Raw genomic sequence first — 25,082 nt, forward strand, 5'->3', positions numbered from 1 at the left:
CTACATCAGTTCTTGCAAAATAGTCATTTAATCTCTTGCATATTAAATTCATTACACTAGAAAGAAAAAGTGCATAGTGCATGACAATGCTATTCTTACCCTTCCTGAGGTTTTCTTGGTTTTCCACTTGAAGTAATTCAGATTTCCAAACTGTACCACTGTTAGAGAGACTTTATGCTCTTCTGCTGTATAATATAAAATGTTCAGTTCTGTCCCCAAATATATGTAATTTCTAGGGCTGTAGTTTGTACTCAATTAAATGGTTAATCAATTAAAAAGTGCCTTAGTAATTGTATACAAGTCTTTACAAATGTATGGCAGATGCTACTTTCAAAGAGGCACAGAACATGGTCTCTCATATTGGAGTGAATGCTGCCCCATGATGGTGCCTACTGCAAGAGCATCAACCAAAAACAAAATATGTTTTCCTTCAGAACTTGTTTATTCATGTGCAAGCTTATGTATACTTAACAAATGAAAACTAATTTTTAATCAGGAGGCAGCCTTGATAATTTCTTGTTCTCCAGAAGCTGCTTTGGATCTTTTTTCTGTTTCCGTTTCAGGACAAAGAGGAAACAACTGTAAATCTAGCATAGGCAGAACTTGCATACCTGATTCAGGACACCTACAGGTTTTATGCCTCATATTTGAATCTGACATTTGGGGATTTTAATGATATCTGTGTTCTGTTTGCCCATCTCTTCCAACCCATCATCTTTTAGAGAAAATAACATTCGAAGTGTCTCTAAGGGTGAATTATTCCCAAACTGTATTACAATGATGTTAAACAAATGAGCATGTAGCATCTGTGTTTGCTGAATTCACTTCATTCCTAAATAAGGGTATCAAGGAAAACTACATGGCATTTTAAGCTTTACTATAAGCTTTAAATACCATCTTGTATTTCAGTAATCCTAAATTTTACAAGCACATCACTATTCTGAAGCAACACAGTGGACTATGCATTTTATGTATTCATGTAAGAACATTATCTGCATACTTTTTTTCTGATGTATCTGCCACCTGTATCCAACTGCTAAACTGATTTCAGCTAAATAAAATATGGTACCATTGTACTATGCTCATGATTAACATACACCTCATTAAACAAGTTCAGGTAAGGCAAGACAGATACTGGTGATAGAATTTTTGTTTTCCAAAAATCTTTTAAAGCCATCCGTTATTAACAGAGCTAAGTATTTTACTCCATTTCTGTGGGCTGACTAACCAAACCTCTAGCAAGAACTGAGAAAAAATGACAAAAATATACACTGGAAATGCAGGAGCACCAGGGTAACTAATTACTTACCTGGGAAAAATATTTTTAGTGGTAGCTTAAAAATGCAAGCAAGCATAAAAGTTTGCAGGGAAGAGGGGAGGATTAAACACAGGCCTACCTAAAGATACAGAAACTTGCATATTAATGAGGATGTAATCCACATAAAGACCTTAGATATTATGTATTCTTAGATACACTACAGTCTTAACACTGTTTTTCATTTTCAGTGAAGAATATAGTGATACCCTACTGAACAAGCCCAAAATTTTAAAAGCTCAAGGCAGTGTTCCATTAACTGGGTGTTTATCACAAAACTCCCAGCAAGGAAAAACAAAAAAAGCTGCTTGGGACTATTATCTTAAGCATTCCAATGCAGCCATTAAAATGCAACTATGCCATTTCAGCGGCTATATTTGATACACAAATCCCTACAAATACATTTACTTAAGAGTTGTTACTTTTGAACCAAGAAATCAGAATTAAAAAAAATACATTGTTGCTTCTCTGCTTAAACTTTATTTACAGGTTATTGGGGATTTTTAAACTAGACACAGAAGCTCCTGTAGGGTGAAAACCAAATACGCCATAGATAACGTCAGCCTCACAAGAAGTACAATTTGACTTATTTTAAATGCTACTAGAATTTTGCCAATTGTTACAATCATTGCCCAAACCAAACAGTAGTCTGAGTGTTGTACGAAGTGCATAACAGAAACTTTTATTCTAGCATAACATGTAAGAGTTGAGAGTAGTTATCCTTGTAAATCAATGAAACAAGTATCACAGACACGAACAGGTTTCTTTGAAGAAGGAGTTAAGGCATTCTTTGATGAACATTCAGCACAGAAGATATTTCCACACTGTCTGCAGTGATGCTGTAAAATAGAGGTGGGAAATATACATTATATACACATACTGACCCTACACCAGCACATGTATGCATTGTGTTGCCAAACAAATGTTAAAACAATATATATACTACTTCCAGAAGTACTGTGAGGTTAAGGCTGATTCTGCACTCACCTTGGTCCAGGACAGGCTTCCATTTCCATGTGGAGCAAGCTGGCGATTTCGCACCAGTTGCTCCGCGCTGCCATTTTGCGTGGGGCAAACCCGCGATTTGCCCCGCCACAGTGTAAACCTGAAAAAAACAGGTTTACACTGCAGCGGGGCAAATTGTGGGTTTGCCCTGCGCAAAATGGCAGCGCGGAGCAACTGGTGTGAAATTGCCAGCTTGCTCCATGAAGAAACAGAAGCCTGCCCCGGACCAAGGTGAGTACAGAATCAGCCTCTGTGTTTCAACAATATTGTTCAGTAAGTTTTATCCCAAAAATGTCCCCAGTAACTAGGATGACGTGGACTTTAAATGAGCAGAAACACATACAAAGTGACTACTTAGCACCATAGATTTTTCATGAAAGATCTAGTCTTGAAAGTTCTCAGACTAGTATAATCCCTCTCCTCCACTTTCCTTCAGAAGGGTCTCTAAATTCTTCTTGGTTCACAAGCCACAATCACAAACTACAATTTCTTTTTTGCCTAAAAGGAAGGAATAAACATGGTTTAATCCTCATTTGTAGGCAAGAAATAAAACCATTTGGTTTTATTTACTGGTTCAGACACAAACTATGGTTGGCTAAGAACCAGGAAGTATTCAATTCCCCAGCCGCAAAAAAAGGTAAGAAGGAAAGTTACATATGAGCATAATGGCTTTGTCACACAAAGAGGCCACTCAAAACTGCTAGAGAATATTCTGTTATGTCACACCTTCCCAAGAAAGTAAAAACTGGAAATCAGTTCAAGCAAATTTGATGCTGGCCCCATGGGAAAAAAGAACACAAGCAAACATGAAACGTACAAGCAGCCCTCAAAGATACTTTCACACTGCTGTGTTCATAGTCTTAAAACTGTATCCAGCTGCATACAACCTTTCAGATTACAAAAGATGATATCTAGCTGAGCAAGATGGGTAGCCAGTGTTAGTCTGTCTGTAGCAGTAAAAAAGAGCAAGAGTCCAGTAGCACCTTAAAGACTCACTAAATTTGTATACGAGTGTGAGCTTTCATTAGTATTTAAGGTGCTACTTGACCCTTGCTCTTTTCTAGTTGTGTGGGTAGAATCATCATCAGTATTTCCTCTAAACTGAGTTAGTGTGAGCTAGCTCACAGCTTTTTAGACCCCAACGCATACATAGCTCAGGACGGATGACCGCAGAACAAACTAATTTATGCAGTAGCTCACAACTTTAACGCCAGTAGCTCACGAAGTAGAATTTTTGCTCACAAGACTCCACAGCTTAGGAGTACTGGTCATGAATTTTAAAGAAAAGAAGTGAATACATAATTCAACATGACTCTATTATGGAGTATTTTAAGTCTCAATGTGTACTACTTAAGGAGAGGAAATGTTTCCTTTAATAAATCTGAGAGAAACGAACATTTTTATCTTATCACCTTTTAAAATCATTTCCTTAAAACAAGCTGCTTCAAAAAGAAAAAAAATACACATACCCTTCTTATTGTTACAGAAAAACTTTTTCCACAGGCCATGCAATTCTGGACCTCATTGTCTTCTGCCCACTTCCTATTTAGGGCTTGTGTATGTTTGATCTATACAGAGTTGTTTTTTAAAAAAAAATGTGAATCTTAAATAAAAAAATTCAAGAGGCAGCAAAACCATTTAATGAAAATTCAGCTATAATTCTGATGTCGGGGGCAGCAGAGACAACATCAGACCTTCCCCCCCCCCCCCCACACACACACACTTCCTGGCACCCCACATTTCAGTGGTTGGCCCTTTCTAACAGTCAGCTATCTGATGATCAGCTGTCAGGAAGCTCCACCCTGGGGGCAGTGAAGGACAGAAATGGGAATGATTACTCAGAAGGTGCTACTGGTCCCTCTCAAGCTTCCCCATGCCTCCATAGAGCTTCTGGGTGGAAGGAGGCCACTAGCCATGCTCCAGGCCTGGCTAGCACCTTTAAAAGGCTGCAGGGAATAGGCCTAGGAATACAAATAAGCTCTAGCTCTTATCTCAGAAAGGAGCAGAGCTAGGGGAGAGAAAGTTAAATAGGAGGGTGTTCAACCCTGCTCCTCTCTATCTAAAGCCAAGGGAAGACACTTAAGCCAAATCAGATCCTGGAACACAACAACTCTGACCTGGGATCCAACAACTGGTAACATACATAGATATCTACAGAGATCCAAGCCCAATAATCCAGTCAACGGGGGGGGGGGGGGGGAGCTAATAACTGTTTCACCTAGAATAACTGCGTTTTTACAACCAAGGCTAAGCTCTCCATGTTCGTTTCATCATCTTCAAAAGTCCTGCAAATACCTATGTTTACCTGAATGATTTTATATTAGCACTGACACCAAGTCTAGATACCAAAATGGAATACCTGCAGTGATTGGTTTTCTCTGCCAAGCTCTTGCATGGCTGCAGTAGTATCATCCAGTTTTCTTCGGGCATCCATCAGTTTGCTTTGAAGCTTTACAATTTCTCCTTCACTTTTAAGGCACCTGAGAAAGGAGATGGCAAACCATTTCCTGTTTTATCAAAATCATATTACAGTAGGCTTTCATAATTCTAACAGGGAAAATATAAAACTAATATGGTAGTTGACATATAACCTATCAAACTATTCTGGCTTCTGTTTGATGCCACCATAAAAGGGCATATGGTGGCATATACAAGCAGAGGAGAAAGGACAAAATTAATAAAATGGATTACAGAAGGAATGTTCCCTCAGTTGTGGATCTGACTATCCATATGAATTAAGGCAACCAAAAAGAATGTAGAATAATAAGCTTTTTTGTTTCTGTTCAATGACAAACTCTCACTCTCAAGATTCTGTGATATGTAGTTATATTTCAAAATATGTGAATCAATATTTCCGCTTGACTCCAATAACAATTCCCATAAGAACAGAAAGACAAAAGTCAAAAGGAAGCTAAAAGGAAGAGTAAAGAGGGTCAAATCCTTCCAGAACACTTGGAAGTTATTTAAATACACAATTGACACTCAGATTGAATGCCTATCACATATTAAGAAGGCAGCACCAAATTTAGGAGGATGCTAGTGCCCTTGGATACAGTATGTTGAAAGGATTGTTAAATAAAGACAGGAAGACTGAATAAAAATCAAATTATTTGCATCAGTTTTCACTGTGGAAAAAATGCATTTACCCAAGCCAGAACTGGTTTTGGAATATTCTCAGTTATTCCAGGATGAAGTTCTAACTAAAAAATTAAGAATTAGCAAATTACTAGGTTATATGGCATACACCTGACTGAAAAGAACTCAAATGTGAAGCCTATGGCCTCCTAACAAATACACGCAACTTTCATTAATCAGCTTCCTCCCAGAGAATTGGAAGGCAACTAATTCAAGGTTATTTTGTGGATTAGGAAGTCATTCAACAACAGGAAATAATGAGTATGAATAAGTGGACAAATGTTACAATGGATGGAAGCAAGTCTTGAATTAATAACTGCTATTGGGACTGATGTTATTTAATTTATTTATTCGTGATTTGTAATTATGATCCAGAAGGAGTGAAGTGACCAGGTTTGCAGACAACATCATAAATATTCAGGATGGTAAGAAGTAAGCATGGACATGAACGGAACCATGAATCGTGATTCATGCTAAAAATGGCTGATTTGTGGTTTGTTTGTTTTTTAAGGTTTAAAACAATTTTATTGAAAACATAAGAAATTTTGCTACAAATGTACAGTAATAGAAAATAAGCCGATTCGTGTTTTGTTCCAAAGTGGTTCATCTGAACCCTTTGCACCAAAATAGGGAAATGAACTTGTCTTTTTTCTTGGCATGTCATTTGTTTTGTGTTTTGTTCATTTTTCCAGACAGCCTGGCATTATCCCCCCCCAGCCCCCTGCCACTTCTGGTCATTTACACTTCTCACAGAGTTTCCTGGTAGTGTAACTGACCAGAAGCAGCAGCACAGCTTTCCTCAGACCCCAGCATTTCTGGTCAGTTTCCAGTGAAATTTACTAGAAGTGGCAGTTCAGTTTTCCCAGGCCCTCTTCCTTCTGGTCAGTTTCCAGTGAAACTTTCACTGAAAACTGACCAGAAGACGGGGTCTGGGGAAAGCAGAGCTGCCACTTCTAGTCAGTTTCACTCCCCTCCAAGTTTCTTGGAGATGAAACAGACAAGAGGCTACAGGGCAGCTTCTCTTTCCTTCATCAGCTTGATATACTCCTAGGAGAGCAGTTTACTGGGGGTACCTGCTTTGGGGGGCTGTAGCTCCTGCCCCTAAAGTCCATTTCACACCAAACTTGGAGAGCAGGTAGAAAAGAGTCCACTGAAGAGTTTGCCACAAGTTTGGCATCTCTAGCCCACTCGGGGTCCATTCTACCCCTTCCCAAACCCAATAAACCATGAATCAATTCAAGAAATTAAAAAAATGAAACAAAATGAACCACCAAATTGGGGGACATAACAAACCATGAAATGAAATGAAATGAACCACCATTTTCACATTCCATGCCCAGCCTTAGTGAGAAGGCTTCAAAAAGATCTCACTAAGCTAGGTAAACAGGTGATAACAATGGGCAAATAAGGTTCAGGGTCTGAGGAACTGATGTCCTTGCACAAATCTGTGATATTATATAGCTGTATACCAGGGTGGCCAACGGTAGCTCTCCAGATGTTTTTTGCCTACAACTCCCATCAGCCCCAGTCAGCATGACCAATGGCTGGGGCTGATGGGAGTTGTAGGCAAAAAACATCTGGAGAGCTACCGTTGGCCACCCCTGATATAGTTATGGTTACTGTATCTCAAAAAGGATATGGGAAAGGTGCAGAAAAGGACAACGTGACAGAGATTTATGAAATTATGCACTGGGTGGGGAAAAGGAGGGAGATATTTTTTTCTCCCTTTCCCATAAGAAAGGAACTAGCAGACACTTAAGGAAGCCAATGCAAGTAGACTCAGGACAGAAAAAAGGAAGTACTTCTTCACTTAAAGAAAGAAAACCCAATGGAATTTACTGTCACATGCTGTGGTGATGGTTTAAAAGAGGATTAGACAACATCATGAAGGCTATGAGCCAGGATGACGAAATGGAACCTCCACATTCATAGGCAGAAATCCTCTGAAGAACAATGCTGGTGGCTTTGACATACATTTAATAAACAAATTTTAAATAATCAATTTTAATTTTATGTCCCACTAGCAACAACTATTTGAATTTTAAAAAACCAGCAATCCCATTACCCTGCCCCTTATTCACTGGCTTACCTTTCTAACAACACCCTCCTCTCATCCTGGTTATTTTGTACGGTGGCTTCCAGTACGGCAATCTCTCCACGCAGATCATCTGTTTGTTTCTCTAGCTCACCAACTCTTCTTTGGCTGCTCTGCCACTCTTTCTTCACTGTACCCAGATTTTCATTCAATGCTGTGATCTGCATGTTAAGCTTACTCTCTGACTCCTCATGACTTTTACATTGTTCATCTTTTTCCTTGATCTCTGCTCGCTAAAACAAAATAAACACTTAACATGCTGACAGAATAGAACAGCTTGCTTAGCTAATGAATTATCCTGTTTGTCTGACAGTGCTTTCTTCTCTGTCCACTAGAGGATGGAGATGAAATGGCCAAGACTGGACTAGGAGGTACTTCCCAATTCCTCCCTACAGCCAGTGTCTCCACAATAAAGCACACCTGTTCTTTGCTGGAGTAACAGCTAACTCTGGACTAAGGTCACCTATGAAATGGATCCTCGACCACTGTCAGGCAAAGCAGAAGAATCCACTTGCTCCCTACTTGTCAGTCTCCAGCAATCCAGAAAACATGAAATTACAAGCTGTGACAGCAGCCTCAAAGAACAAAGGTAAGCAGAGAAAAACAGTTGGCACAGAACACCCCACTAGAGCACCCTTCCGACAAAGGATCTTAATGGAAATAAAAGTACTGTCTCAGCACTAGCTGGAGAATAAATGCACAGAAGACCATTTAGCTGCCCCAAACAATCACCACTAGGGATGGGCACAAAATGAGAAGTAAACCATGGCTCGAGTATGAAACCAGAAAGTTCATGGTTAATTTTGAACTGGTTCATTTGGTCACATCATTCCTGAACCAAAAAACAAACCACATTTTTTTCTCTGTTGACTCGGTGCACCACACTAATGGGCAAAGGTAAGTAAGCTGACCTACCTGGAGAGATGCACAGATCAGTTAGGAGAACAGTGAGCACAGCCTTGCTAAAAGATTAATCTGCTCTGGCAACTTTGGGAGGCAGGATCCAGGTGGCTGATCTGAGGAATCGATAAGAAGCTGTCTTCTCTGAACACAGCTCTCATTAAATTAGCTCTAACTACCCCAGGAAGAGCCTTATGGGTCAGCTCACATTAGAGCTTGCTGGCATTTATGACCAAACCACTGAAAAGACATTCTCAGGGCAAGGCTCTTGAAGCACTACTTCATAATGATGGATAAAGAGTAGCCTTATATCAGCAAGAACAATGCAAAGATAGTATCAAATGGACCTTTAGAGTTGTGCCCCAAACCTAGAGAACAGATCTGACGATACTCTAGAATGAAAGTCAGGTAAATGGATCCCATCCCTTTGATGAAGCAGAGGTGTGAGAGCTGTTTCTACCTGGTGGGTGGTTTTCTGAAATTCAGAACCATCTCCACCAGGGCATTAAAACAATACACTCCCAGTTCAATGTGTCAGTGTCCTGTCATAGTTCTCTGACAAAGTCTGCAACCTTGGAAAGATTGAGAAGGCAATGTACTTTGTTAAATCTAGATTGTCTCAGCCAGTAAGGAGTCATTAGAGTTCAATTTGTGCACTCCTTGTGTATCTTTCTAATGGTTTTGTGTAAAGCAGAACAGATGCCACGTTCTGGCATCTGATGTTGTCTGGTGAAGAAATAATCCCAAATGCAATTTGCTTCAGTGATGGGAAAAGATACAGAAAAGATACCATCAGGGACCTTTCATAGACAACAGTACCTGGCATCTTAGTATACTGAAGTGTGTTTGGAGCCATGTGGATTGCTGTTTGTGGAATGCTGTACTTGATGAAGTTCTCCCAGAAGCCTTAGATTAGGTGAAACAGAGCCCCTCCTCTTTATCTAATATTCAGTGATCATACTGTCTGCGGCTACCCACACTACTTTTCCCTGCAGCCTAGAAAGAAAGATACAAAGTGTCTTGAAACTAGCTAGAAGTATTAGGTGGTAGATCATATCTCCTACAGAATAACCAATGTTGATGGACAGGGTGTTTGCCACAATGTGCACCCACACTGAGAAGATCCTACCAGAGGTTATCAGCCAAAGTCGCCAACTCAACATTCAGAGGAACATTATCTTCATCTTTCAAATATAATGAAGAAGTAGAAGCATCCTGAAGATTCTTTGAGGGAGTTGGATCAGATTCAGATATGGGCAACTGGGTAAATGGTGACTCTGTGAACACCTGAGGACTGCTCTGGCAGGCATTGTTACCAATACTATCACAGTAGGAACTGATACAGATGAATTAGTGTGCATCACTGCTGAAATCAAGGAACGTTCTGTTGTTTCCCAAATGAGCAATGGATTTCAAAAGTTGCAAATGAGAGATCACAGCCAACATGAATAAGATTCTGTATGGACATTCATATGACAAAACCCAAACTGGAACTAAAAGCTCAGAGGTCGTCAAGTATTTATCCCAGTGTCCATGAAACCACTTTCTGCTCCCAACAGCAGAAGGCATACCAAGAGAGATTGGTCAAAACCAACCCTATGGTTTCCATCATACAAAGACTGATGTTGCTGGCTCTAGGAGTCTGGTAATGAACACCTAGCAGAATCAAGTTATTATGAATGAGATGAGAATTTAGCTCAAAGAGACCTTGGCAGAAACAAATCAGGATGCAGCACTTCAAGAATGTCCTACTGGGACACTTTCAAGCAGCCTTCAGAGAAGGATCCTACCGGCTAGACATCAAATCCTATAAACTGCTTTCTCGGGATCAGGATATCTTGAATCACTCCTAAGATTGTTTCCAGATGTACTGGGACTGGCCTGTCGGAATACACTGAGAAACATCCAGCCTTAGGACTGGTAACAAACACAGTGCTTACAGTGATAGCCAAACATAATATAAACAAACATATTTATACAACACAAAATCCCTCCAGAACCGAAAGCACATGCTGCTCCTACTGTATGATGGATCAATGTCCTATAGAAAAAATATGGAGCTGTAATTCAAGTCCGACAATATCCAAGACCAGTCCAATATTGTTTCAAGTGCAGAGACTCTTCTTGGGACTGTCTTCTTTATTGTTGATTCAGTAGGTAAGTGGTGCTTCTTTTAATTTTTGCTGTAAAATATACCAAACATTTGTGATAGTCTCATGAAACTGAACAAGCATTTCTACATAAAATTCAGCCACAAATATTACATACTAGGCAACCAATTATATGTAAATAAAATGTGTCACATTATTAACTCACTCTCACTTTCATGGCTTTGTTTTCATTTCTCCTTGGAATGCCTGCAAATTATCTTCACATCCTTCTGAAATGGTGTTCATTATCTTTGTTGTGAGCCATGTAAAAAGCTACCTCCTTAATCATACACACCTGCTCATCCATTGTAATCACTTTAAAGGCACATCTCTCATATAGTACAACATTAAATATAAATATTATTCAAATGATCTCATGCTAAATAGAAAAATGGAAAACTAGTAAATTTTGTAAATATCATCCTATTAATTCATTTTGGTATAAAAACTGTGCAATAGGTATAATGCATTTTGATAAAATAGGTCCACTCCATGACCAAAAGTCTGTCAATGTCTAACTCCCAAGAGCATATCTAATTGTACTGTCTCTTAATATTTGTTATAAATGTTGTCAGGCTTTCTGTGTGTTTTTGTTTTTTAAATATTATTGTCACTTGACTAAATTTAGTCCAATATAACATTCCTGTCTAAATCTGAAATGAAGGCATATATCACTGGACCCACCTCTAATCACAAAATGTAGTGTATAAATAGTTGTGTGAGAGTTGTTGAAAGACAGCCACTCATGTGACACATTTTATTTACATATAATTGGTTGCCTAGTATTTGTGGCTGAATTTTATGTAGAAATGCTTGTTCAGTTTACATGAGACTATCACAAATGTTTGGTATACTTTACAGCAAAAATTAAAAGCAGCACCACTTACCTACTGAATCAAGAAGACGGTCCCAAGAACAAGAGTCTCTGCACTCGAAACAATATTGGACTGGTCTTGGATATTGTCAGACTTGAATTACAGCTCCATATTTTTTTTATAGGACATTGATCCATCATACAGTAGGAGCAGCGTGTGCTTTCAGTTCCGGAGGGATTTTGTGTTGTATAAATATGTTTGTTTATATTATGTTTGGCTATCACTGTAAGCACTGTGTTTGTTACTAGTAAATACTGGATAAGTAGGAATAATAAGGAGAATTCTTTTTGTTACATGGAGAGGCTTTGAGGTGTTTTCTTTTACAGTAACCTCCGTGGTCCCGGCTTTGATTACCCTTAGGACTGGGACAGAGATTGGAGGAGCAAATGTTCATTCATCTACCTTCAACTGGTATTTCTCCTTATGGTGTTTGTCCTCAGTTTCGATGATGACCGAGCTCAACACTTCTGCTTGGTCAGCTTAGTCTTCTGCGTGCTCAGTACCAACAGTCAGTAATTATGGATCCAGCATCAGAAGATGGACTGGCAGCACTGATACCAAGCAGATGAGTTTCTGCACATTCAACACCAGTTTTCTGATCATCACCTCAAAAGCTGAGAAGCTGTCTCCATGAATGTGGTTCAGAGGGAAGACCAGTCACACCTACTCTAATAAACTTTAGGTGCTGGAATTAAGTTTTTAGAGTGAGTTGCTCTTCAGTGTGCAGGAGAGGGCAATCATGGGCATCTGTCAATGGCAACTTATTGCACTGTCAACACTCATTTTAAAGTAGTCAATTGCACTGAGTGCCACAGAGTACTGGAACAAAAGAAGATATGACAACTTTAGATGAAGAGAAAAATGGAAGGAATAGCAAACTGTATGGATTTCTTTATGAGAAAACTAGCCCAGAGAGGAGCCTCTGATGAGAGTATTCCCAATTGCTGATGTTGTTGTGACAGACAAGAGAGAACAAAGTGGGAAGAGATATGACTCCTCACCTTCTGGCAAGTGTAGTTGAAATTATGAATTATGGTTACAAATATATATTAATAAGGAAAAGATTGCAGAGACACTGCTCTGAGAGGAAAAGACAGTTGTGCCAGAAGCACAAATGTTCATAGCAGAAGCTCTGGGCATGCACAAAGTCTATCAGTGTGAAGAAGAAGACTGCAGATTTAGACCCCGTCCTTCTCTCTGAATCAGAGACTCAGAGTGGCTTACAATCTCCTATATCTTCTCCCCCCACAACAGACACCCTATGAGGTGGATGGGGCTCAGAGAGCTCTCATAGCAGCTGCCCTTTCAAGGACAACTTCCTGCTATAGCTATGGCTAACCCAAGGCCATTCCAGCAGGTGCAGGTGGAGGAGTGGGGAATCAAACCCGGTTCTCCCAGATAAGAGTCTGCACATCAAACTGGCTCACTGGCACAGGGTCCACAAATAACTTTAACTATGATGATATGACAAGACCACTTTTGAAATTGTTCTGCTGTATAGGTATGCACCTTAAATTTCATTTAATCATTTCAGAAAGAGCATGATTATTGTTTTGTGAGATTTTATGAGTACTGGTATTGTTTTTTAAATCCAATTCAGGTAAATTTTTCAGGTTTGGGAATATCAGGAATCATTAGACTTACCCTCCAGTTCATTTTCACTGTTTTCTACTGACAAAGTATATTGTCCTGAATCCAGACACCAAGATGGCCTAGTGAAAACAGTCAACTTGTCCTGATGCCATGTCTACCATCCAGTATTTTCAGTGGATAGTAGACCTGGCATCCAAACTCAGATGCCAAGTCTATCATTCATTAAAAACAATGTCCCAACTGTCAAGGGAAACTTCTTTGGAGACATGCCTGCCTAGGGCATTCTTAGGCAGCTAGAACCACACTTTCTGCCATCAAAGCGACCAGTGGCCAGCCATTCATAAATGGGAGATGAGGTTCAAAGCTAGAAAGCATATACCCTTCCACACACACAAATAGGGGCCAAGATTTCCCTAACACCAGATCTCATTGCAATTGTCTGTTTTAGCATTTTGTAAAGTACCAGTCTCCTAGTAGGCAGAAAGAAAGAAAAAACTCCATTATCTGGATTGCTGCAAGGTAACAAGTAGAGAGGTCTGTTTTTCACTGTGACTACTCAGTTCAGGAGAGATGGAGAACAGACTCACACTTTCCTTCCATGACCCTTACAGGGAGAAGTGTTCAATTGCGACAGAAGAACATGTGCTTATTCAAATCGCCCCAGCACTGAGATTTTAAAAAGCAGAGATATTAAATATTTTGGGTTATGAGAAGTGCAGTAACTGATAATAGGCTTTAAAATAAGGAAATCAGAAAGGGGGGGGGGAGATTGTTTGTGGCAGAACATTGCCAAATATCCTGGATACTATTTCCTTCAAATATCATGAACCAATTCATACTATCACCCTTCACATGATAAGGGATTTGGAAAACGGAACCAAACTGTTATGTATCTAACATGAACAAATCAAAAATCCATATGTTACATTGTGAATTACAAATTATGTTTAGAAATATATTTGTTATAAGCAAAGAATTGCAGAGAAACAATACCACATTAAATATAATATAATCGTGCTCTTTCGGAAATGATTATTCCTGACCTTGTAAGAAAATTCCACCTAAACTTTCATTTCACTGTACTCTGAGTCATCTGCCAGTGTCGGTCACAAAACCCCAGATCTCCCAGGCCTGTTAATTATCATTTGATCTTTCACTTATGCTTTGTAAATAAAGGGGTATTTTGTATCTATTTATACATGTACACTATTTTTACTATTCCTGCTTTTGAAATGTATACAGGGCTTTGCGGGGTGATGAATCCACAAGGTCAGGAATAAGTTTTAAAGTATTTTTACATTATACCTGAAGTATTTTGTATTTACATATGGTATTGTTTCCCACCAATTCTTCATTTCTTGGTTTTAATTTCTGTTGCAGTTGTTCCCTTTGTGTCTGATTAAGTACAAATATATATTAGACATAAAATGAATTCAGGTTGCTTGATTTCTGATGGAAATATTTATTAAACATAAATTGAATTCAAATTATGTGATTTCTCATGCATTCTGAAATAAGCCTCAGTCACAAATTCGAAACACAATTTCACTTCTACACAGAAAATGTAATTAGTGGCAGGAAAGATGCCATTCGTTTACACTAACATCCAAGTATGCCTGGGTCACAAATGCTCTTTATATTAAGTATACTGACCAATTTTGCTTCAAGTTCAGAATATTTCTTCTTCAAAACTTCTTCTCTCTTTTTCAATTGATCTTTCATAATTTCCTGATTTTTTTTCTCCTGTTCAAGGGCTGTATTGATGTTATCAATTTTTCCTTGAAGCTCTAGTTTCTGCTGAATCAACAACTGCTTGGCCTCTTTTAGGTTTGTAACTTCCTATTAAAATATACACAATATTACAAAATAAAAAGTTAACATGTGAAAATTAATTTCAACTGCACTTTAAAGTTTTGAATGCTAAAGTAGCCAGAGGCTTTCTCTGCATCACAAAAAACAACATGCAATTGCATTATTAGAGTAAATATATTTTATCTCTTAATCATTCTAAGAACTCCTCTGAATTTCTCAGGAAATGTAAGTTCAGCACCTTAATGTTTCCAGATGAGAGAAAAGGTCAGCTTGGTTTGGAAAAATCTCGAAAAACATATGAACAGGGAAAATTCTGTACTGGGGGTATGCATTTGGATATACCCGAGCCAAAAATATACCCAAAAAATACCTTACCAGTATTTTTAGGGGTAGATTTTGGCATCCCGAATGTATTTGGGTTTTCTTGGGAAAACTGAAAATAAAAAACTGAATATATTCAGGAATTACTGAGTAGATCCAACAATAGCAGACAGGCAGGAGCAGATTGTTCCACCTCTCAGCTGTCTGTTGGGCTTCTATTGCAGTCTCTTTAAAGTTTAAAGGGACTGCAGAAGACAGCCCGAGGATCAGCTGTGCCAGTGGGAAGCAGACCCGCTTGGGGCTGACTTCTCATGCAACCTAGTTCATCAGTCTGAATTCACTACAGTACATGCTATGCCGCCAGGAGCAGACTGCCCCCTGCAGCCTGAGCTTTGTGCTGGCTTTCCCTGCAGCCCAGTTTAAACTGTACTGCAGAAGTGAGCCCAGCCTGTGCTATGCTGCATACAGCAGTGTAATAAAAAATTATTGTAATACTCTATTCTAAAAGGGAAATACATTGGAATACTGTGGATGTATAACTATATTCTCAATGAAAAACTTCTGAGAAAGTAGTGCCCTCTTTTTGACTCAGGCTTATATAATAGAGTGATTGACAGACGTTCTCACATTTTGACATATTACTGTTTTATTGCTTTTGCACGCTCATGCTACCCAGATCAAAGGTTTGCTCAATTTGTTAATTTTACTATTTTGTCATTGGATCTTAAATTTGTACCATTTTGCCTAACAGCTATATATAGCCCTGCTCACTATACCTGATTCCTCATCTGATGAAGTGTGCTTGGAGCACACGAAAGCTTACATTCTGAATAAAACTTTGTTGGTCTCAAAGGTGCACTTGACTCCTACTTTATAGTCTGGTTTAGACTATGGGCAATCCAATACATTCCATTTCTTTTGACTTCATTAAAACAACCCACAGATCTTGCAGCATCAGTGATTCCCATTTTTCCAAGGAATATATAAATACAAGTTTGTTACCACATGGATCTCCCATATGTCAACATACCTTCTCAAATTCTTGTTTGAAGGCCCTACCCTCTTCCTTCAGCTTGGCACTCTCTTTTTCCAGTTTGTTGTTTATATTCTGGAACTCAGCTGTTTTGGATTTTTCATTAGCCAAGTCTTTTTCTCTTAAAGCCTTGAAAGGAAAAAGCCCACAGATGTGCATAAGAGACTTCTTTCTGTTGATTTATGCTACTGTAGAAGCACTTCCATCTTCAGTAAGGAGAGGTGCCTTTTAATACTCCACAGCATGTTTCTCCCCTACATAAAAACTAGTTAACATAACTGCTTTCTGTCCACCACAAAGTGCTATCAAGAAATGATACATGTCAAAATTATACTGTTATTGTACATATCACCTTGCTTCTACTGCACCATCTACTACTTTGTTATCCACCTTCTGATTATACCTTATACAAGGCTTTTTTATTATCTTCCAATTCTGTAATCATAATCCTACTGCATTGTTTATTGGATATCTTATGCTGTCTAACTGAATTGTTTTCTATATTTTGTAGTTTGGCTTGAATCTTGGTTAGAAAGGTGGGGTATAAATTAAGTAAATAAAGAGCCCAACATTTATGTATATTTACTTAGAAGTAAGTCTGACTGAGTACAATGAGGACCTGTGTACAGGTGCACAGCCAAAAGATATTCACCATTATGTCCCCAAGGCTAGCTTGAGAGTCTATTACCATTGAACCACTATCGCACTGAATCCACATTGTCACAATAATTTTCGAATTTTGCATACTCTAGATAAACTGTTATTTTTCCTAGAATACACTGAATTCGAGCTTAAATCCATTCTGAAACCACTTCTGTGTGGCAGACCAAGCACACAAAAAGCTATTCCAGGTTCTCTGCCAAGAGATTTATGCCCTGAAGAATGCAACCTTGTTTTTAAAGGGAAAAAATAATGTCAGAAGCAATAATTACTAGGACCTCCAACTCAAAACAGCAGAAGTAGGGGGAAGGGATAGAAATTACCTTCTCTTTCAGTATTTCCTGTATGAGTTTTTCCTGCTCTTTCAGCTGCTGATCTTTTTTTGATGCATCTTGCTGCAGTGTAGCTTTTATGGTCTTCAGTTCTTTGATCAGCTGATTATGATTACTAATTTGATTTCTGCTAGAAATCAGTTCCTCTTGAGCTAAAGCAAGCTTCTCCTCTGTAGACTAATTTTGAAGGGGAAAGTAATTACTAAAAACAAATCTACCAGTAAGATCACAGAGTCAGCTCCTGATGATGCTCAGCAATAGACCTGGCCTGGCCTGAGTCCCAAATTATCCATGTTCATTAATTTATTTAGTTAACCCTGCCCCATCTCAGAAGGTAACCCTAAAGACAAAGAAGTGACATGTTCCAGCCAATAGAAGTGGCGGCGGCTAACCCTACATTGGGCATACGGTTATGGAAGAAAGTGATAAAAGGCAGAACAGTCATTATTAAGAGACACGAAAAAATGGAAATTAATCCACACAAAAATGGATTATGTACTATTGCACAGTGAAGCTTAATTTACTGAGCAATTCAGATTCAAGTCAATGTAGCTGGTGAGTATTCCAGAAATTTTCTCTAATGGTCATGTAAAAGGGAGGAGACTCTAGAAATATAAAGAGGGTACAATATAACAAAAGACGTAATAATAAATATTAATTAAAAATCAATAACATGTATAAATAAAGACTCATAGTAAAAGTCATCAGATAACTTTTCCATTAGTCTAACAGATGAGCAGGGTCTCTGTCCATTTCTTCACCTCAGGAACAGGAATCAACCAATCATATTTGGAAGAAAACGTTCATCTACAGTTTACCTTTTTTGGTAGCTTTCCAAATGGTGAATTTCTAGAACTATTTCCCCCTTTTTACCATGACCTTGGTCCTTGTCAGTTAATGGAAGCTACTCTGCTGTTGCAGAGATCATCTCATTAATTCAGACAATTAATTAATTAATTAATTACAACTAAGAAAACAAATGTCAGTCTCCAAGCAAAATTATTTTCTTCCTGAGAGTATGCCTTTTGCTCTAAGATAGTTGGGGCCAAATCTAAGCTTCTGAAAGGACAACTGAAATGGGAAGCAAACAGAAGGCAACCCTCCTTGTCACATTACTTTCTTTTTGGTCCTTACTTGCATAAAGCTTCTATTTATCTTTAATATGTAAATCCAACACTGTAGCTCTTTAATAATAAATATAGCATGAAGTTTACTATAACAAATACAAACAGGCTAATCTTCAGTAATACTCAAGTACAAAACAGCTTGTTTACAGTTATAGAAAACTATTTTTGACTGCTGTTAATATTTGTGTGAAAATGACACATCTTGCTGCTATTTAATTAACAGGTTTTGATTACTGTTTTTAGGATTTCAGAACATGCGTATTACTCTAGTTCCCCAAGCAGAGAAGTATATCTTAAAAAATAATAATAATACTGGCTTCTATCCAGGGAACTGCAAGCAGAGTGTCATTTGTACAACACATCTTTTTCATTTTCCCAGTCTTAGTGCAGTCCCTCCACCAAACTCCTCAGAAAACCACTCCTAAGGATCAGGGCGCCTTCATGAGGCATGGGAGTTGAAGTGGCAAGGGGAAAAGAAAATCAACCTAAATTGCCTCCCTTTTGCCTATCCACTTGTAGAAAGAGCAGAACTGGACCCAATGCAGCAAATCAACTCACAGGGCAGTCTTAAGTAAGCATATAATGAGAAAATATATCAAATAATTATTTTACACAAATATTCCAGCAGATGGTCCCACTGTAATATGCAACTGCAGTCTAATGAGGAAACCTCTAAACTTCAAGGTATATTAAGTTTAAAGTAAGCACTTCATTTGTCAGGCAGTAATTTTACCCCAATACCCCTTCATTTGTTTGGAGAAATTAATCCTTAATTAGCAGAACTCCACCCCCCAAAAAATAATCCTAACTGTGGCTTGGATTCACCAGACCATTTCCACAGACATTTTGGATTGCACAAGGATGTAGGAAACAAGAAAGTCTCACTCCATGGACAGAAATCCTTCTGCCTATGGAAACATTCTAGGAGCTTAACCCTGTTTATATCAATTAAATAACAGCATCCACCCCTCCTTTCATCTTGTGGGCTACACCCCAGTCAGATAAACTCATACAAGGCCTCATTCATTTCTTCAATGCACCCCAATACAGTTACTGATCATTATAGAGCAATATGTATTTAACATCATTTAATAGAAACAACTGACAACAACCCATAAAAGACAGGGAATTGTCCATAATGTAAAACTACATCCATGTAAGACAATTAATGAAGAGCAGCATAGGGACACTGAGACACAAAATAACCAATAAGAACTTTAAATTCAGGACATTGGTGCAGATGTGAAAGTAGTTAAAGTGTGGTCCAACACGGTACCATTGTTCATACTGAAAAGATATCCAATGAAGAAATTTAATGTACCTTTAGGTCTTGCCGTATAGCCAAAAGCTCTGATTCTTTACCATAAATATCCAACTGAATTTTGTCCAAATTTTCCTGGGTTTTTTTATGTATCTTCTGGAGTTCTACAATTTTTTCCCTCTCTGCTGTAAGCTCCTGGGTTGACAATGTTATCTGCTGCTGTAGTTTATTCTCCAGTTCTGCCTAACACACAAAAATAAATTTATTTTTACAAAGCAGCAATTAACACAGAAACAGAAATATGGATCTTTTGCAAATCCAATGACAACTAATTATTTCATTTAGGCTAGGCTGTGTTTACTAGCTTACTTTACTTGTCAATGCAAATCAATGTATCTAATAACCAACTGTACCCTGACCTGAGGTTACACAAATTCACTGTTTGGGATCAGATGGAGAGCAGGAAGTTTTTCCTGCAAACTTGCCCCCTCCAGGCTTGCAGAAAAATTGAAAGACCTATGGAAAAAATGGTGGGGAAGTTTAAATCCCCTCAAATAGAGGAGCATTGCAATATACAAGTTCAGACAATGCTTCTCTGCTGATGCAGTAAGGGGGAGCCGCTGCTGGGCTTTTAAATTCTGGCTTTTAAAGATTCTCAAACTTTTAGTAAACTGTCACATATTATTTGACTCTTGTGTTGAATTATGCTCTTTTGAGTTTTTTTCTTGACCCAAAGGTAACCTTCATCCAAATTTGCAGTTTCCAGTTTCATTAATTCTTCATTGGGATTTTGGTAGGCTCCACTGCGGCCAAGATCCTGTCCACGTCTTCCCAGGAATGATGGCTGAAGTGGTCCAACATAGGACCAGAAGAAGGACAATGTGCTTCCAGTTCCCATACTGTATAACTGTGGCTGGAAGATTTTGGCAGAGAGTCAAGACCTTATCTGCGAAATAAGTCGCAAAAACCTCAAAGTCAACGTCCAATTCCCTAACTTTTTCTAAATTATTATTATTCTATACAATTGGGCTGATTGTAAATTCGCACATGCAATGGAGGCCAGAAAGAATTCCTTTTTAGTGGACTTCATTGCCTTCTCATAGTCCTTCGTAAATGTTCTATAAGAAGTTCTGGACTCCTCGTCATAAGATCTCCACTGCACTCGCTCTAGCCTTCTAAGCTGCCACTTCATCCTCTGCAGCTCCAGGGTGTACTATGGAGTCGCTTTGTTGTGGCAGTGAAGAGGGCACCAGGGGGCAATGTCATTGATGGCATCGGAGAACCAGGAATACCAATTCTCTACTAACTCATCTAATGACCCACCAGGGGGCATCAGATCACACAGAGCCTCTCAAAGCTGCTCTGGGTCCAGTTGGCTCTGCGGGCGAGAATAAATCTGCTCGAGTCTAAACAGGAAGAGGGTCACAGATTCAGTTGGACTTTCAGGGCATAATGATCTGATCATGGAACTGTATCAACAGCTATCAGATCTGGTGTTATCATAGCCTCCAAAACCAAGTCCAGTGTATGGCCGGCCTGGTGAGTGCGGGCCGATATAATCTGGCTGAGTCCTAGCGTCTCCATGGATGACACCAGGTCCTGAGCTTCAACTTACATCATCTTTCCAAGTCTTTTTGTGTCATTACATCATTTTGTATCATTACATCATTACAACTTTCAATTCAACTTACATAATCTTTCCAGGTCTTTTTGTATTTTCCTCCAAACTTCATTGTAATCATCACTGGATAGTGTGCCCGGTCAGGTTTATGTGTGACTTTGCCCAGTCAGGTTTCTTCCTAAATATTTAACTGGTTTGATTGCTAATTCACATCCTTTAAATTTTTTGATAATTTTTTCTTCATGTTTTGTTAGAAATTTGATGATTACTTTTGGGGTTGACCAATTTCTTCTATAATAGGGGTAGCCAAACTGTGGCTTGGGAGCCACATGTGGCTCTTTCACACATATTGTGTGGATCTCAAAACCCCCACTGCCCCTTTGGCCAGCTTGGAGAAGGCACTGTCTCTTTAAATCATTTCTCCAAGACAAGCCAGCTGGCAGCTTAAGAAGAAGACGACGACATTGGATTTATATTCCACCCTCCACTCAAGAGTCTCAGAGCGGCTCACAATTTCCTTTGTTTCCCTCCCCCACAACAGACACCCTGTGAGGTGGGTGGGGCTGAGAGGACTCTCACAGCAGCTGCCCTTTCAAGGGCAACCTCTGCCAGAGCTATGGCTGACCTAAGGCCATGGCCAGCAGATGCAAGTGGAGGAGTGGATAATCAAACCTGGTTCTCCCAGATAAGAGTCCGCACACTTAACCACTACACCAAACTGGCTCTCTCTTAACTTTAAATGCTTAGAGAATGCATTTAAAGTTAAAGTTGCTTTCTTTCCACTTCTCCCTCCCTCCCTCATCTATTTTCCTTCCTTCCTTCCTTCCTTCCTTCCTTCCTTCCTTCCTTCCTTCCTTCCTTCCTCTGACATTCATGTCTTGTAGCTCTCAAACATCTGACTGTTATTCTATGTGTCTCTTAAGTTAAGCAAGTTTGGTCACCCCTGTTCTATAAGGTAGTTCCATGTACAAGCACTGAGTCATTACCAACCTACGGAGTGACATAACATCATGACGTTTTCATGGCAGACTTTTTACAGGGTGGTTTGCCATTGCCTTCCCCAGTCATCTACATTTTACCCCCAGCAAGCTGGGTTCTCATTTTACCAACCTCGGAAGGATGGAAGGCTGAGTCAACCTTGAGCGGGCTACCTGAACCAGTTTCCTCTGGGATTGAACTCAGGTCATGAGCAGAGCTTGGACTGCAGTACTGCAGCTTACCACTCTGCACCCCTGTTTTGTAACATGCTGCAAAGTCTTATGTGGATTTTAAATTGTTAGGAAGATGCCATCGGCAAAGTTTTTCAATTTGAATTTCCATCTGTCTACTGTCAAACCTATTTTTGAATCCTGCCTTATTTTAGATACAAAAATTTCCATTGTTAGAATGAACAGCAATGGTGAAAGTGGACATCCTTGTTGTGTCCCTTTCTCAACCTGAAATCCATCTGTTAAAAATCCATTGATTAAAAATGTTGCATTCAGTTTCATATAGATTCTATGTATCCAGTTTGCAAATCTAAGTCCACAATTTAAATCCAAGTCCAAGAAAGGTTGTCAATTTATTTTTCAGTGCCTAAGAACATGAATGATGCTCCCCCCCTACCCCGTTTTCCAAACTTTTACCTTTTCTAAGAGAGCTGTTTTTAATTCAGCTTGCTGTGTTTCATTTTGTTTTTTCTTTTGGTCAAAAGATTCCTTCAATTCTTTCAACTTCAGCTGGAGCTGCTGCTCATTCTTTTCTTTTTCCTTTAGAACACCTTGAATCTGCAATAGTTGTGCACGGGCCAAATCAAGGTCTGTTGCCAGTTGCTTCGAGATCTACATATAGAAATGTAAGCACAGTGTGTTATCACTACTTTAGATATTACTAGTTTAATGCTGCTACTTTTACATTCTGCCTAAACATATACTGTTGCTAAAATATTTTCCACAATCTATAATCTATTCTAGGCATTTTAAATCCATGTTGCAAAATGGGTACCAAACAAAAACATGGCAAACTTCTTAAACACAAACTACATTTTCTGCTGCCAAACACACAGACATGCAAAGAGAAACCTAGGACTATTGTCTTGAATGAGGCCTGCTTATGGTTCTGCTTATTCTCTTATATTTCTGCTTACTCTACACAGTTTGATCTTTAGCAAAAATATTCGGGGAGGGGGAACCATTCCAAGTTTTTCAAGCTTTTAGTCATATAGTCAACATTACCCCTTCCTGCTTTTCCAATGAATTTTTCAGTTCATTTTGTTCTTTAGCTACAGATTCCGACTGGACTTGAAGTTGACATTTAGCTTCTTGACAAGACTTCTCCTGTGTAAAAATGAACACTTCGTTTGCACTTCACTGTTCTCCACAGTGCATGGCAATAAAAATGGTAAAAGATTTACAAAGTATCAATGAATTCAGACATCTTTTTAAATCCAGTTCAGTGGTCAACTTGTAGTTCACAGTGTACTACAAACACCCAATCCTATCAAGTACTACAAACACACAATCTTATCAATATATTATCAATATATCAACAATCTTAGCAATATATCAATATATTAAAATCAATATATTATTTTATCTAATGCCACAACATTTAAAATACTTATATATATATTTTTAAAATACTACTAACTCAAGAGAAATGTTACCTTTTCAAGTACAGTCAGGGAAACTTCAGTCTCATTTTCTTTTTTCCAGGCAGGAAATAAATAGGTTTCTAATAATAATAATAATTTTTTATTTATATCCCGCCCTCCCCGCCTAGGCAGGTTCAGGGTGGCTTACAAGACATGGTACATATACCATGATATAACAATAAAATACAGTGAATACAATAAAATACAGTTAAAATACAAATTCATAACTTTAAATTAAATAAATAATTTAAAACCAATATAAATTAATGGTGCTACAGTTTCAGTACATATATAAAGATGGCTTGATATCATTGCCAAGATTCCACCTTAGAAGGCAAGTTGGAAGAGGGCGGTTTTACAAGCCCAAGGGAACTGGTTAAGGTCCCGTAGGGCCTGCACCTCCTCCAGCAGCTGGTTCCACCATTGGGGAGCCATTATCGAAAAGGCCTGCTCCCTTGTTGTTTTTAGCTTGGCCTCCCTTGTCCCAGGGATTTTCAGAAGATTTTGCGAACTAGATCTCAGTGCTCTCTGGGGAACATATGGAGAGAGACGTTCCCTAAGGTAGGCAGGTCCTCGGCCATATAGGGCTTTAAAGGTAATAACCAGCACCTTGTAACGAATTCGGTACACAATTGGCAGCCAGTGCAGTTCCCGCAGCCTAGGTCGTACATGTTCCCACCAACGTAGTCCCACTAACAGTCTGGCCGCTGCATTCTGCACTAGCTGCAGTTTCTGAGTTCGGTACAGGGGCAAAATAAAATAAAATTGCAAAATGCAAAAGAGTCAGAGATTTCTGCCCCCCCTCCATGACTCATGTAGACAAGGAAGCTAGTAAAGTGCAAGGGCTGCAGATGGGGGAGCCATTCTGTTGGCAGCTTCCAACTCTCTTATTTCTCTCTCTCTCTCTCTCTCTCTCTCTCCTGGCTCCCCAGCCCCACAGGATTTCCCAATGCCCCACCACCCAAAATTTTCTGGGTACATCCCTGAGCGCAGCTATCTCATTCTCCACACCTTTGCTTCTTCCCCTCTCTCATGCCTATCACTTCCTCTCCCCCTTTCTGCCCCCCCTCCATCCCATCACTCTCTTTCTGCCCAAATCCCACTCCCAGCCACCCATGTTCTTTTTCCCTTCCCCCCCCCCCCCCCACAGCAGCAGTAACACTAGTAGCTCTCCAGGAACCACTACAGATCTCCAAACTACAGAGATCAGTTTCT

At 39.1% G+C, this 25,082-nt stretch overlaps 1 protein-coding gene across 1 annotated transcript in view; it reads right to left on the minus strand.

The window, feature by feature from the left end:
* Nucleotides 1-1,772: 1,772 nt before the first annotated feature.
* Nucleotides 1,773-25,082, minus strand: part of EEA1 (early endosome antigen 1) — a 99,323-nt gene continuing 76,013 nt past the window's right edge. Inside the window, 10 exon segments of the mRNA XM_060245180.1 lie at nt 1,773-2,154; nt 3,790-3,888; nt 4,680-4,800; nt 7,545-7,783; nt 14,722-14,907; nt 16,232-16,363; nt 17,218-17,403; nt 19,675-19,857; nt 22,861-23,055; nt 23,449-23,550. Of these exon segments, the coding sequence (XP_060101163.1) occupies nt 2,032-2,154; nt 3,790-3,888; nt 4,680-4,800; nt 7,545-7,783; nt 14,722-14,907; nt 16,232-16,363; nt 17,218-17,403; nt 19,675-19,857; nt 22,861-23,055; nt 23,449-23,550 (1,566 nt within the window). The 3' untranslated portion in view covers nt 1,773-2,031.

Source organism: Heteronotia binoei, chromosome 8 (assembly GCF_032191835.1).
Source record: "Heteronotia binoei isolate CCM8104 ecotype False Entrance Well chromosome 8, APGP_CSIRO_Hbin_v1, whole genome shotgun sequence".
Classification (NCBI taxonomy): Eukaryota; Metazoa; Chordata; class Lepidosauria; order Squamata; family Gekkonidae; genus Heteronotia; species Heteronotia binoei.